The following is a 15,706-nucleotide window of genomic DNA, read 5'->3' on the forward strand; positions in this document are numbered from 1 at the left end:
GTAAAGTGTTGGTGCCATGTTTCATGAGCTGAAAAAAAAGAGAGCTAAAATTTTCCATAAGCACACATTTTGTGCATCAATGTGTTTACATCCCTGTTAGTGAGTATTTCTCCCCTGCCAACATAATCCATCCACCTGACAGGTGTGGCATATTAAGTGGCTGATTAAACAGCACGATCGTTACATGTGCACCATGTGCTGGAGACAATAAAAGGCCACTCTAAAATGTTCAGTTTTGTCCCACAACGCAATGCCACAGATGCTTTGGAGGGAGTGTGCAATTGGCATGCTGACTGCAGGAATGTCCACCAGAGCTGTTGCCGGAGAATTTAATGTTAATTTCACTATCGTAAGCTGCCTCCAATGTCATTTTAGAGAATTTGGCAGTACTGTACATCTAACCGACCTCACAACCGCAGACCATGTGTATGGCGTCATGTGGGAGAGGGGTTTGCTGATGTCAGCGTTGTGAACAGAGTGCCCATGGTGACGGTGGGGTTATGGTATGGTCAGGCATAAACTATGGACAACGAACACAATTGCATTTTATCGATAGCAATTTGAATGCACAAAAATACAGTGACAAGATTCTGAGGCCCATTTTTTAAGGTATCTTTGACCAACAGATGCATCTCTGTATTCCCAGTCATTAGAAATACATAGATTAGGGCCTAATGAATTTCAATTGAGTGATTTCCTCATTAACTGTTACGCAGTGACATTTTTTAAATTGTTGCGTATTATACAGGGCATGTTTGAAAAAGTGACCTAGGTCTCAATATGTCTTAAAATTAAAGGTTAATAAAAATAAAAAAAACAAGAACTCAGGGAAAACGTAGGCTGTAGCTGTATTGACAATTTCGATGCAAGGCAGCACTCAGATACAGTTAACTATGAAAGGTTGCTTTCTTCATAGGGGGACTCCCGCCCTATGGGACTCCCATCTCAGTATCACAACGGGCCGTGATTGGGAGTCCCATAGGTCGGTGCACAATTTGCCCAGCGTCGTCCTGGTTTGGCCGGGGTAGGTCGTCATTGTAAATAAGAATTTGTTCTTAACTGACTTGCCTAGTTAAGTAAAGAAATACAATAAAATTCATGGCCTCGTTGAAAAAAAAAAAAAAATACTCCTGTATACTGAGAGTTGACAGCATATAGAATGCAACCAATATTCTATATTAGGAGAGAATACATTTTTCAACATTTGTGTTTGAATCAGGCCAGTAAACATAATTTGTCATCAATGCCAGAACTTCCCATTAATTTTGATGTCAGACATAGCGGACAGTCAGTCTGACAATGTGTCTATTGTCCCTGTATAAAATCTTATGCTAGTGATGAATCCAATTTCCCCTCCGGAGATCAATAAAGTTTAGAAGAAGAAAAGATTAGCCTTAGTGGTTCGAAATTAATTAAAGTTATGTTTAGGAATGAGAGTGAGGTTAAGGTAAGGGTTAGGAAAAGGCATTAAAGTTCACATTGGTTTAGCGTACCTCCGCCATTACTTTTCTGCTGGTCGAATAATTCAAAATATCAGGGCAAAAACTAAAACCACAGGAAGTTTTACACTATATCGAAGGAGAATACTTATCAATACACTGAATAAATGTTTCAATGTTGTCCATCAGCGGGGTATACTACAAAGCAGGATCAATGAGTTAGCGAGCTATCTTTGATAAACAATGCTAAACTTACATTTTTTGGGGTTGTTGAGTCAACTAGATCATTCCTATTTCAAGCTTATCTTTCTAAAAAATGTAAAGTTATGAAAGAATATTTAGGTAAGTTAGCTGGCTAACTTGATCCTGCTTTGTAGTATACCCCTCTGTTCCATTGGCTTCATAACAAACATATTTGCCTATGGTTTGTAATGATTTGGATTTTAATATTAGTGTCTTGCATGTTCAGGATGTTCGGCCTACATAAGACACTGCATTGATATTTCTTGTTTTGCATTTACATTGTGTTAGTTGTCTATGGCTTGTAATTCTTCAGTTGTTCATGAAATCCTGGATTGGGACGGATAGATGGTCTTGCTTCCTTCACAACGGCAAATGCTTCATCAAACCCCAAACCTTCTCTGTACATGAGGTACCCAATTAATACTGAGGCAGCACGGGAGACTCCAGCATTGCAATGAACCAGGACAACCCCACTCTGGAGAAAATGGGGGAAGAAATCTAAATTAACGACTTGAGAAATGTGGCAATAAAGTGTTACACAGTTATACAAAATGTAATACAGTGCATAGGTTACTATTCATAGCAAATACCCTACCCACTCCTTATTTCCTTGTTTTTATTGTTACGACAAATCCCAATTATTGTCTTACACGGTCAGTTAACACAAAGCTTCATTAATTTATACATGCACATAATAACCATTCTTATATTACCTCAGTTTTGGCTTGATCTATGAACTGTGAACATTCTTGGAGATATGAGGTGATGTCTGTTTCCGGAATATCCAGAATGGTCACTGTTTTATAACTGAATAGATCTGGGAAGTTATTTTTAACACCATAGGCAACATTCAATATATGTGAAACCTGGAAGGAAGAAGTGTTGCGTTAGGGAAATGTATATATTTTTTAAATTGTTTAATTGAAATGTACACCACAATAGGCATGTTTTTACCTTAAATTTCTTCAAAGTGTCTATATCTTGGGCTGCGTCTTGGGATGCTGCAAAAAAAAAAAAAGTTCATGCCTACACAATGTTGTAACAAGGCAGGCTACTGTGTCAACTAGACAGTACATAAAATAACAATTTAGACTGAAGTTAATGGTTCAGTGAATCACACTTGTGTGATGAGTAACCTTGACTGAGACTTGAAGAATTGTGTCATCGACCTGAGCTTATGCTTCCGGCGCCGACAGAGATGGCCGCCTCGCTTCGCGTTCCTAGGAAACTATGCAGTTTTTTGTTTTTTTACGTGTTATTTCTTACACTAGTACCCCAGGTCATCTTAGGTTTCTTTACATACAGCCGAGAAGAACTACTGAATATAAGATCAGCGTCAACTCACCATCAGTACGACCAAGAATATGTTTTTTGCGATGCGGATCCTGTGTTCTGCCTTACAACCAGTGTAACCGAGTGGATCACATGCAGCGACCAAAAAAAAAACGACTCAGAAAAAGAGGGAAACGAAGCGGTCTTCTGGTCAGACTCCGGAGACGGGCACATCGTGCACCACTCCCTAGCATTCTTCTTGCCAATGTCCAGTCTCTTGACAACAAGGTTGATGAAATCCGAGCAAGGGTAGCATTCCAGAGGGACATCAGAGACTGTAACGTTCTCTGCTTCACGGAAACATGGCTAACTGGAGAGACGCAATCCGAAGCGGTGCAGCCAGCGGGTTTCTCCACGCATCGCGCCGACAGAAACAAACATCTTTCTGGTAAGAAGAGGGGCGGGGGCGTATGTCTTATGGCCAACGTGACATGGTGTGATGAAAGAAACATACAGGAACTCAAATCCTTCTGTTCACCTGATTTAGAATTCCTCACAATCAAATGTAGACCGCATTATCTACCAAGAGAATTCTCTTCGATTATAATCACAGCCGTATATATACCCCCCCAAGCAGACACATCGATGGCTCTGAACGAACTTTATTTAACTTTCTGCAAACTGGAAACGATTTATCCGGAGGCTGCATTCATTGTAGCTGGGGATTTTAACAAGGCTAATCTGAAAACAAGACTCCCTAAATTTTATCAGCATATCGATTGCGACCCTGGATCATTGTTACTCTAACTTCCGCGACGCATATAAGGCCCTGCCCCGCCCCCTTTCGGAAAAGCTGACCATGACTCCATTTTGTTGATCCCTGCCTACAGACAGAAACTAAAACAAGAAGCTCCCACGCTGAGGTCTGTCCAACGCTGGTCCGACCAAGCTGACTCCACACTCCAAGACTGCTTCCATCACGTGGACTGGGAGATGTTTCGTATTGCGTCAGACAACAACATTGACGAATACGCTGATACGGTGTGCGAGTTCATTAGAACGTGCGTTGAAGATGTCGTTCCCATAGCAACGATTAAAACATTCCCTAACCAGAAACCGTGGATTGATGGCAGCATTCGTGTGAAACTGAAGGCACGAACCACTGCTTTTAATCAGGGCAAGGTGTCTGGTAACATGACTGAATACAAACAGTGCAGCTATTCCCTCCGCAAGGCTATCAAACAAGCTAAGCGCCAGTACAGAGACAAAGTAGAATCTCAATTCAACGGCTCAGACACAAGAGGTATGTGGCAGGGTCTACAGTCAATCACGGACTACAGGAAGAAACCCAGCCCAGTCACGGACCAGGATGTCTTGCTCCCAGGCAGACTAAATAACTTTTTGCCCGCTTTGAGGACAATACAGTGCCACTGACACGGCCTGCAACGGAAACATGCGGTCTCTCCTTCACTGCAGCCGAAGTGAGTAAGACATTTAAACGTGTTAACCCTCGCAAGGCTGCAGGCCCAGACGGCATCCCCAGCCACGCCCTCAGAGCATGCGCAGACCAGCTGGCCGGTGTGTTTACGGACATATTCAATCAATCCCTATACCAGTCTGCTGTTCCCACATGCTTCAAGAGGGCCACCATTGTTCCTGTTCCCAAGAAAGCTAAGGTAACTGAGCTAAACGACTACCGCCCGTAGCACTCACATCCGTCATCATGAAGTGCTTTGAGAGACTAGTCAAGGACCATATCACCTCCACCCTACCTGACACCCTTGACCCACTCCAATTTGCTTACCGCCCAAATAGGTCCACAGACGATGCAATCTCAACCACACTGCACACTGCCCTAACCCATCTGGACAAGAGGAATACCTATGTGAGAATGCTGTTCATCGACTACAGCTCGGCATTCAACACCATAGTACCCTCCAAGCTCGTCATCAAGCTCGAGACCCTGGGTCTCGACCCCGCCCTGTGCAACTGGGTACTGGACTTCCTGACGGGCCGCCCCCAGGTGGTGAGGGTAGGCAACAACATCTCCTCCCCGCTGATCCTCAACACTGGGGCCCCACAAGGGTGCGTTCTGAGCCCTCTCCTGTACTCCCTGTTCACCCACGACTGCGTGGCCATGCACGCCTCCAACTCAATCATCAAGTTTGCGGACGACACAACAGTGGTAGGCTTGATTACCAACAACGACGAGACGGCCTACAGGGAGGAGGTGAGGGCCCTCAGAGTGTGGTGTCAGGAAAATAACCTCACACTCAACGTCAACAAAACTAAGGAGATGATTGTGGACTTCAGGAAACAGCAGAGGGAACACCCCCATCCACATCGATGGAACAGTAGTGGAGAGGGTAGCAAGTTTTAAGTTCCTCGGCATACACATCACAGACAAACTGAATTGGTCCACTCACACAGACAGCATCGTGAGGAAGGCGCAGCAGCGCCTCTTCAACCTCAGGAGGCTGAAGAAATTCGGCTTGTCACCAAAAGCACTCACAAACTTCTACAGATGCACAATCGAGAGCATCCTGGCGGGCTGTATCACCGCCTGGTATGGCAACTGCACCACCCTCAACCGTAAGGCTCTCCAGAGGGTAGTGAGGTCTGCACAACGCATCACCGGGGCAAACTACCTGCCCTCCAGGACACCTACACCACCCGATGCTACAGGAAGGCCATAAAGATCATCAAGGACATCAACCACCCGAGCCACTGCCTGTTCACCCCGCTGCCATCCAGAAGGCGAGGTCAGTACAGGTGCATCAAAGCTGGGACCGAGAGACTGAAAAACAGCTTCTATCTCAAGGCCATCAGACTGTTAAACAGCCACCACTAACATTGAGTGGCTACTGCCAACACACTGTCAATGACACTGACTCTACTCCAGCCACTTTAATCATGGGAATTGATGGGAAATTATGTAAATATATCACTAGCCACTTTAAACAATGCTACCTTATATAATGTTACTTACCCTACATTGTTCATCTCATATGCATACGTTGATACTGTATTCTATATCATCGACTGCATCCTTATGTAATACATGTATCACTAGCCACTTTAACTATGCCACTTGGTTTACATACTTATCTCATATGTATATACTGTACTCGATATCATCTACTGTATCTTGCCTATGCTGCTCTGTACCATCACTCATTCATATATCCTTATGTACATATTCTTTATCCCCTTACACTGTGTATGACAGTAGTTTTTTTTGGAATTGTTAGTTAGATTACTTGCTCGTTATTACTGCATTGTCGGAACTAGAAGCACAAGCATTTCGCTACACTCGCATTAACATCTGCTAACCATGTGTATGTGACAAATAAAATTTGATTTGATTTGAAATACAACCTGTATTGACTGTATTGTTAGTTCCCTTAAGGATAAGCACCTTTAGTAAATCTGCTTTCTCTGTGAGAGTTTCCCATGTCTGAAATACACTGCCATCAGACACGCATAACTGCACCAACTATCACACTTTCACAAAATGTATGAATACATGGCTAAAGGTCAATCAGATTTGTGATCATAATTCCTAGCTGTGTATTGCCTCTTTCCATGTCTGTTGTCTGTAGCTTGTGAAGTGTGGAAACACTTTGTTGCTTTTATGAATTTTGTCTTGCTGATTTTTGTCTATGTTGCTCTGTCTGTATGCTACGTCTTGCTTGTCCTATGTTGCTCTGTCTGTATGCTATGTCTTGCTTGTCCTATTTTGCTACTGCTCAATGATTGTCTATATTGTAATAGTTTTTAATAACCTGCCCAGGGACAGCGGTTGAAAATTAGCCAGCTGGCTAAAACCAACACTTTTACTGAAACGTTGATTAATGTGCACTGTCCCTGTAAAAATAAAATAAACTCAAACTCAAACCTACAGTCTTGAGGCACACAGGAGACCTGGGTTTGAACCCAGTCACATTCACAGCAGTTCTAAAAGTTGTTCCAAGTCCCCCTTAAAACACTTCCGGATATTCTGAGGACCCCCTACATCGGAGATCCCATTTTTAAGAGTAAACAGTCTGCTCAATATTAATTTATTGTCGACACTCAATCTGGAATTGAAAACATTGTAATATTTGAAAGTATTTAAAAACACTTATCTTCCATAATGTGAAATATTTTGGACTTAAATGCAGTTATTTTCTATTTGCTAGGTCTCTTTGCTTTTCCTAGGACCCCTGGTTGAGAACCACTAATATACACGAGGGTGTAGAATAAACACAAACACTAGGCAGTTTTCCATTGACCCAGGTTTTTGTGCATATTTTCTAAAGGGCTCTCTTGATCAAAATGTATGCCCCCATCGCTGTGAATGTCTAGAGCTCTGACTTGGCTTCCGGAACTTTTTATTTCCTCTCATATTAATCTTGTCCATCTAAGACAAACAGAAAGTGTTTGTTTAAAATGTATTATTTTATATTAATGGATATAAATCAATCTCTGAAAGTGCTACTGCAGTGGTTCCCAAACTTTTTATAGTCCTGTACCCCTTCAAACATTCAACCTCCAGCTGCATACCCCCTCTAGCACCAAAATGAGTGCACTCTCAAAATGTTGTTTTTTGCCATCATTGTAAGCTTATCACCCGACAACACACACACACACACACTATACTGTAAATGTATTAAACATAGAGTGAGAGTTTCTGTCACAACCCGGCTCGTGGGAAGTGACAGAGGTCCAGGGCACAAATAATATTAATACTAATCAATCATTTTGCTCTTTATTTAGCCATCTTACAGATAAAAACCTTATTTGTTCATCAAATTGTGAATAACTCATCATAGGTTAATGAGAAGTATGTGCTTGAAAGGATGCACATAACTCTACAATGGTTGGTTGTATTGGAGAGAGTCAGAGTCTTATAATTTTCCACACACAGTCTGTGCCTGTATTTCATTTTCATGCTAGTGAGGGCCAAGAATCTACTCTCACATACGTGGGTTGCAAAGGGCATCATTGTCTTAACAGCGCGATTTGCCAAGGCAAGAAACTCTGAGCGCAGCCCTATCCAGAAATCTGGCAGTGGCTTCTGAATAAATAAAATTTTCACAGAACCGCTTGCTGCAATTTCGATGAGGCTCTCCTGTTCAGATATCGGTAAGTGGACTGGAGGCAGGGCATGAAAGGGATAACGAATCCAGTTGTTTGTGTCGTCCGTTTTGGGAAAGTACCTGCGTAATTGCACACCCTGCTCACTCAGGTGCTTCGCTATATCACATTTAACACTGTCCGTAAGCTTGAGTTCATTTGCACACAAAAAGAATCAACAATGATGGAAACACCTGTGTGTTGTCCTTGTTAATGCAGACAGAAAAGAGCTCCAACTTCTTAATCATAGCCTCAGTTTTGTCCTGCATATTGAATATACAGTGGGGCAAAAAAGTATTTAGTCAGCCACCAATTGTGCAAGTTCTCCCACTTAAAAAGATGAGAGAGGCCATAGTCGAAGTGTACCTATGATGAAAATTACAGGCCTCTCTTATCTTTTTAAGTGGGAGAACTTGCACAATTGGTGGCTGACAAAATACTTTTTTGCCCCACTATAGTTGCGGAGAGTCCCTGTAATCCTGGATTCAGATCATTCAGACGAGAAAAAAAACATTACCCAGATAGGCCAGTCATGTGAGAAACTCGTCATCATGCAAGCAGTCAGACAAGTGAAAATTATGGGCAGTAAATAACTTTAAGCTCGTCTCTCAATTAAAAAAAAAAAGTCAATACCTTGCCCCATGTTAACCAGCTTCTGTACCACTTCTGTATGTTGTAAAAGCATTACATGGTCGCTGCCCATATAATTTCATAATGCAGAAAATACACGAGAGTTCAGGGGCCTTGCTTTAACAAAGTTAACCATTTTCACTGTAGTGTCCAAAACATCTTTCAAGCATTTCCTTGGCAGCAAGAGCCTCTCGGTGGATTCTGCAGTGTACCCAAGTGGCGTCGGGAGCAACTGCTTGCACGCGTGTTACCACTCCTATGTCTCCCTGTCATGGCTTTTGCGCCATTAGTACAGATACCAACACATCTTGACCACCAAATTCCATTTGATGTCACAAAGCTGTCCAGTACTTTACAAATATCCTCTCCTGTTGTCCTGGTTTCCAGAAGAGGATGTCTTGCTTAATTGACACCCCCATAAACATAACAGACATATACCAGGAGCAGTGGAGGAGCAGTCTGCCACGTCTGTTGACTCATCCAGCTGTAACAAATGTAATTCACTGGCTTGTATGCGAAACAGTAATTGTTTCAAAACATCTCCTGCCATGTCACTGATGCATCTTGAAACAATGTTGTTTGATGAATAGTTTTTAAAAACCTTTTCCCCCAGCATTGTCCCAGCCATATCCACGTCAGTTGGAAGAATTAAGTCCTCCACAATAGTATGGGTCTTGCCTGTCCTCGCCACTCGGTAGCTGACCATATCAGACGCTTCTAGCTCCATCTTATTAATGGTATCTGTTGGTTTCATACATGTCTCACTACTAGAAAGGCGTCTTTATTCTCGCTCGAAACTCGTGACTTATTTTTCAAATTGTCATGTTTCGCTTCTAAATGTCTGCGCAAGAGTGAAGGTTTCCCGCAAGACATTAATGGTTAATGTGATTGGATGTTAGTTATTTGACTAGGCTACCTGTATTTGACATTGTGTTGTTATTTCGCTGAACACTAGATGGTTTCATTTTATTTTTGGCAGTGAAACAAGGCTACTAAGGCAAGAAAAAAGAACTCATCCAAATGTATATCCCCGTTGGAAAATATAAAATGTACTGTTTGAAAATGTGAAGAAAAATAAAATGTAAAAAAAAGGGAATCACATTTTATTTGGTGTTCCCCCTACTGCATTGCGTACCCCAGTTTGGGAATACTGGTGCTACTGTGATGACACCACTCTCTCCTGCTGCACTACGATTACAGGCATGTGCTTTGTCCGTGTGTTTGACATAGGGTTCAGAGGGTCGGTAGGAAAAGATGGCGGAAGTGGATGCTGAGTTCGAGGCAAGCAGTGCGTCAAGATAGTTGGTGAAAATGAATGTTCTGAATGAACAACAGCAGTATTGAAAACTGGAACAAAAAGGAAATGGTCTAAAATCGGAGTGGAGGATGTGCATGAATGATATTGAATCTCTTCTTGTTGGGATGCGTTTGTTGAGTAAGGATGCATATGTGGAAAACCCATTTGAGATGTTAAGTGGTGAAGTATGCGCTGGGAAAAGTGGAGTCTGTCAGAGTGACCATGAGCCTCAAAAGAATCCGGACAACGGAAGTTTTGTGTTTTGAACTTTGGAGTAGAGCACCCATCAAAGGAGTCATCTCAGGGGTGACGACATGTACAGTTTCTTAGATTTCTTTCAGACTTGTGCCGTACAGTTTATAACTTTGGCAATGAACTCCACAAAATCCACTTTAAACACACAATGCATCTTTTGACTGGCAGCAAACATTTACTGCAGCCTGTGGTGTGTCCACTACCATATGTTCACTGGCATCAATTGTTTTCTCAATTATTTTAAAATCGCCTCCGCATAGGAGATTCGATTGACCGCTCAAACCTTTTCCACCTCAATCTCGTTTACCCTTACAGGGCACTTCAGGAAATCGGGATCATGATCCCCACCACAAGTGTCAACAACATCGTCCTTCTACACACCGTTCTTCAATATACTCTGTCCGTCTGCACACCCTTGCAACATGGCCAAATCTTTTACAAATCCTTCCAATTGCAATGGTTTGAGGACGAAAGCTCTTACAGTATATTTTACATAACCAAGCTTCATATGCGTGGGTTTTTGCTCTTTATCAAAAAACAGGACCGACAGATTTAATTTTCCCCCATTCCCCCAGCGTGTCAGACGCCGGGCATCAACCACACCAAGAATTGTCTTCATTAAAATAACATCAAATTGATCAGAAATACAGAGTAGACATTCTTAATGTTGTAAAGGACTATTGAAGCTGGAAACGGCAGATTTTTAATGTAATATCTACATAGGTGTGCAGAGTCCCCTTATCAGCAACCATGTGTTCCAATGGCACGTTGTGTTAGCTAATCCAAGTTTATCATTTTAAAAGAAAACCCTTTTGCAATTATGTTAACACAGCTTAAAACTGTTTCTGACCGCAAACTTTGGAACGGTAGTTTGTATATTTGTATATATACAGTTGAAGTCGGAAGTTTACATAGACTTGGGTTGGAGTCATTAAAACTCGTTTTTCAACCACTCCACAAATTTCTTGCTAACAAACTACAGTTTTGGAAAGTCGGTTAGGACATCTACTTTGTGCATGACACAAGACATTTTTCCAACAATTGTTTACAGACAGATTATTTCACTGTATCACAATACTAGTGGGTCAGAAGTTTACATACACTAAGTTGATTGTGAATTTAAACAGCTTGGAAAAATCCAGAAAATGATGTCATGGCTTTAGAAGCTTCTGATAGGATAATTTGAGTCAATAGGAGGTGTACCTGTGGATGTATTTCAAGGCCTACCTTCAAACTCAGTGCCTCTTTGCTTGACATCATGGGAAAACCAAAAGAAATCAGCCAAGACCTCAGAAAAATCATCATAGACCTCCAAAAGTCTGGTTCATCCTTGGGAGCAATTTCCAAATGCCTGAAGGTGCCACGTTCATCTGTACAAACAATAGTATGCAAGTATAAACACCATGGGACCACGCAGCCGTCATACCGCCCCGGAAGGAGACGCGTTCTTTCTCCAAGAGAAGGGGGGAAGGCTTGCAAGCCAAAGAACACCATCCCAACCATGAAGCACCGGTGTGGCAGCATCATGTTGTGGGGGTGCTTTGCTGCAGGAGGGACTGGTGCACGTCACAAAATAGATGGCATCATGAGGAAGTAAATTATGCGGTTATATCGAAGCAACATCTCAAGACATCAGTCAGGAAGTTAAAGATTGGTCGCAAATGGGTCTTCCAAATGGACAATGACCCCAAGCATAATTCCAAAGTTGTGGCAAAATGGCTTAAAGACAACAAAGTCAAGGTATTGGAGTGGCCATCACAAAGCCCTGACCTCAATCCTATACAAATTTGTGGGCAGAACTGAAAAAGCATGTGCGAGCAAGGAGGCCTACAAACCTGACTCAGTTACACCAGCTCTGTCAGGAGGAAGGGGCCAAAAATCACCCAACTTATTGTGGGAAGCTTGTGGAAGAGTACCCTAAACATTTGACCCAAGTTAAACAATTCAAAGGCAATACTACCAAATACTATTTGAGTGTATGTAAACTTCTGACCCACTGGGAATGTGATGACAGAAACAAAAGCTTTAGTAAATCATTATCTCTACTATTATTCTGACATTTCACATTCTTAAAATAAAGTGGTGATCCTAACTGACCTAAGACAGGGCATTTTCACTAGGATTAAATGTCAGGAATTGTGAAAAACTGAGCTTAAATCTATTTGGCTAAGGTATGTAAACTTCCGACTTCAACTGTAGTATCCTAGCAAAACTGGTGCATGATTGTGCGAATAAGACAGTTTGCCTGACTCAGTAAATTGGATTATTGCCTACACTTCGCAGACAGGAGAGTGAATAGAATATAAGCATCACATGACAGACACTGGGCTCCGATACAGCCCTGTCGCTATGGTTCAGAAAGACAAAGACTGGCTGGGCCAACAGCTCACTTTGCCTCATTCACACTATAGCCAAACCAAGCCAAACTGTAGGCCTGTATTGGGCTTGCCTGGTTACACATCCACCATAGTTGCTAGAACTGTGATAGAAACGACAATATGAAAAGAAAATAGAGCCAACATAGTATAGTTCACGTAGGGATGGACACGTCCATTTGGATATCCGGATAAACGTTAATATTCGATTACTGTGCGGCAGGGTAGCCTAGTGGTTAGAGCGTTGGACTAGTAACCGAAAGGTTGCAAGTTCGAATCCCCGAGCTGACAAGGTACAAATCTGTTGTTCTGCCCCTGAACAGGCAGTTAACCCACTGTTCCTAGGCTGTCATTGAAACTAAGAATTTGTTCTTAACTGACTTGCCTAGTAAAATAAATAAAAAATACTTGAGTGACTGCCAAATTACTATTTGATATGTTACTTTGGTTTTGATTTTACAGATACAATCCATAGCATTTCCTGCCATTCAATAGAGAGCAATAGTAATGGCATATTTTTGTAGGCACTACTCCGTAGTTTAACACAGGTTTAGGAGATCTTATACGTTTTGTGCTATGAGATACAGTATGTAACCACTCTCAAATTCATAGACATAGCTTTGACAATTCATGATATCAAAATGATAGTTTTAACCATGTTGAGGCTATAGGCCTACAGTGTTTCTTTACAATTACATGGTTTACAAATAGTGGAGTAAAAAACAAGCTAATATTTTGGGTTCTGATAGGGTTTAAATGTATTTGGCTAAGGAGTATGTAAACTTCAGACTTCAACTGTGTGTGTGTGTGTGTGTGTGTGTATGTATATATATATATATATATATTTTTTTTTTCTACAGAAGTGGTTTGATTGAGTTATATTTAAAAAATAATAAAAAATAGCTTGCAGGATGCATAAACAAATGTGCGAACGCCAATATATCAAAGACGAATAGGCTCAGCCAGGATTTGATTGACAGTCGGAAGAGCAAATTAAATGGTAGGAGGGCCATCACAACTTCAACCGGTTTCCAATTTCACGTCCTACATCACACATGCTCAGAAAATATACTATGTCTGTGGGAATTTGCTCAATGCAAGCCATTTCGATCTATTGTGTACACAGATCAATTTATAAGCGGAAATGTCGGTTGGAACCGGTACCGCGCAGGTCCCCTAAACAGAGGACTTTACATTTAATAGGATTATTCTAAATGACTACTGCTTTTAAAAGCACATTTTTCAACTATAAAATTGTTTCTTTACACCCACAAGATACTTTCAAGACTTGCTCTTCTAGTTGGCTGGCAAGTTTCACCATCCAATTATTTAAGATCTAAAGTAGTGCAAATTTCACCATGGCACGGACCATGGCGATACATTGGCACATGATGATTATTTGAATATGGCACTGTTATTCAACACTTGGGGTGGGTTGCACCAACGTGGATTAACTCTTAAACTGGGTTAAAAATCAGCAATTAATCTTGTTGCACCAAATTGTAAACCTAGAATAATTTAAATCCTTCCTCTAATCTAAATTTAGTTTCCCTTTAAACATGGTCTAAATTAATCTGTTGGTGCGACCCCATCCACAAAAGGGGTGACCACATTACGTTGTCTGCACGAGACAGTTAAAATGAAAAGCTCGATAGAATAATTGTCGCATCCATTTTATATGCAAACTTTCTAAATGTCGACAACAACAAAATGTCACTGGACAATTTAATGGAAACAACTAATGATGATGCCTTACAGAGCAGTAGAAATGGCTTGATAATGCCAACATGAAGATCCAAACTGGTATCTTGAACAAATCCACAGCCTGACATCCCTGGGTCCTCATTTTCGTGCACGTTGGAGTCGTCCATTGTTTCTATGTGCCGTCGCCCGAGCACAGTTGTCACAACAGTGCTTTGCTTTTTCAGTTTTGTTTTCGAAAATCCTTGAATTTCCTGTGCAAGTGAATGCATTGCATCTGTCAAATGGGTCTTTGCAAGCACAAATTACTGAGAGCCGCTAATCTAGCTAGCAGCACATACCAGAAAAAAAAACGTTTTCGTAACAGTGTATTGTAATCCAATGAAGTGCTCGCGTTTTATTGCAAACTAACGTATTTCCGAACGCTAGCTATCGGGCTACCCCCTGTCACAATGACACAAATGGGAAATATGAACGGGATTGTGTCACGTGAACAGAGTCGTGTTGCAGGGAGCAGCCTCGTTCTGAGCGGGGGCAACACCTAGGTAGCGAGAAAGGAAAACCAGGGAGACCGTGGGGTGGGTTTGTTTAGCCTTGATGTTTTCCTTAAATGGATGAATTGTAACACTATAACACGATTTTTATTATAGCAAGTATTTATTCTATACCAACACTGTACTGCGAAGATACAGGACACATTTTGGTTTGAGAAACACCTTGAACAAGTAAAATGTCACGGGGGGCATTGCAGCCGAGCCAGCAAAAGCTGGCAGAGAAATTTACCATCCTTAACGACAGGGGAATCGGGATGCTCACCCGGATCTATAACATCAAAAAGGTAACTAAGATATGTCTGTTACATTCTTCTTAAGTTCATAAATGTGTATATATATGCATCCATTCTTAGGTAGTTAAATAGAAACCTGTGTTTGGTTCTAATAACATAACGTTACATGACTGGTGCAAAGCATCGGGAATGGTCAGGAATCATTGTGAAGGCCTTAATGCTAGCTAGCCTGCTTGTAATGGTAGACAGACTGCTAATCGCCATCCTCTTGTAGTAGTTAGCTAGTTAGGCAGAAAGCTCGGGTGGGTGCATAGCCAGAATCGGCATAATGTACGGTCTACTATCTAGCTATCATTATAGATAATAGGTCTGATTTCAAGAATCCACACACCATTAGCTAGCTAACTATGGTCAGCCCCCAAACCCTTCAATTGATAGTTTGTTGTTAAGTGTGATAAGTGAATGTGTTGATGACAGCAATTTAGGTGGCATGCTAGCAGTGATGGTTGGGGGGGAACGAGTTTTCTCATGGCTCGCTCTTGTCCATCTGCAGCAGAGACATGGTGAGCAATATGTTTAGAACATCGAA

The 15,706-nt window shown here is 41.6% G+C and overlaps 2 protein-coding genes across 3 annotated transcripts in view; one reads left to right on the plus strand and one right to left on the minus strand.

The window, feature by feature from the left end:
* Positions 1–831: 831 nt before the first annotated feature.
* Positions 832–14,812, minus strand: LOC112220184 (dual specificity protein phosphatase 19-like). Its single transcript, XM_024381874.2, has 4 exons — positions 14,386–14,812; positions 2,637–2,683; positions 2,396–2,548; positions 832–2,157 (listed from the first exon to the last, which is right to left on the minus strand). Exons 1-4 carry the CDS (start codon positions 14,600–14,602, stop codon positions 1,975–1,977), a joined length of 600 nt encoding a protein of 199 aa, XP_024237642.1. The 5' UTR covers positions 14,603–14,812; the 3' UTR covers positions 832–1,974.
* Positions 14,781–15,706, plus strand: part of LOC112232500 (nck-associated protein 1-like) — a 58,807-nt gene continuing 57,881 nt past the window's right edge. For both annotated transcript variants that reach the window (XM_042324152.1, XM_042324153.1), the window contains exon 1: positions 14,781–15,168. In XM_042324152.1, coding sequence (XP_042180086.1) covers positions 15,061–15,168 — 108 coding nt within the window. In that variant the 5' untranslated portion in view covers positions 14,781–15,060. The remainder of the gene's footprint in view (positions 15,169–15,706) is intronic.

Source organism: Oncorhynchus tshawytscha, linkage group LG07 (genome assembly GCF_018296145.1).
Source record: "Oncorhynchus tshawytscha isolate Ot180627B linkage group LG07, Otsh_v2.0, whole genome shotgun sequence".
Classification (NCBI taxonomy): Eukaryota; Metazoa; Chordata; class Actinopteri; order Salmoniformes; family Salmonidae; genus Oncorhynchus; species Oncorhynchus tshawytscha.

Coding starts and splice junctions, on each gene's coding strand:
- LOC112220184 (XM_024381874.2), bottom strand. CDS start 14,602: ATGCATTCACTTGCACAGGAAATTCAAGGATTTTCGAAAACAAAACTG. Junction 2,684..14,385: donor CAAGCCATTTCTACTGCTCT/GTAAGGCATCAT, acceptor TTTTTTTTGCAG/CATCCCAAGACGCAGCCCAA. Junction 2,549..2,636: donor ACACTTTGAAGAAATTTAAG/GTAAAAACATGC, acceptor TCTTCCTTCCAG/GTTTCACATATATTGAATGT.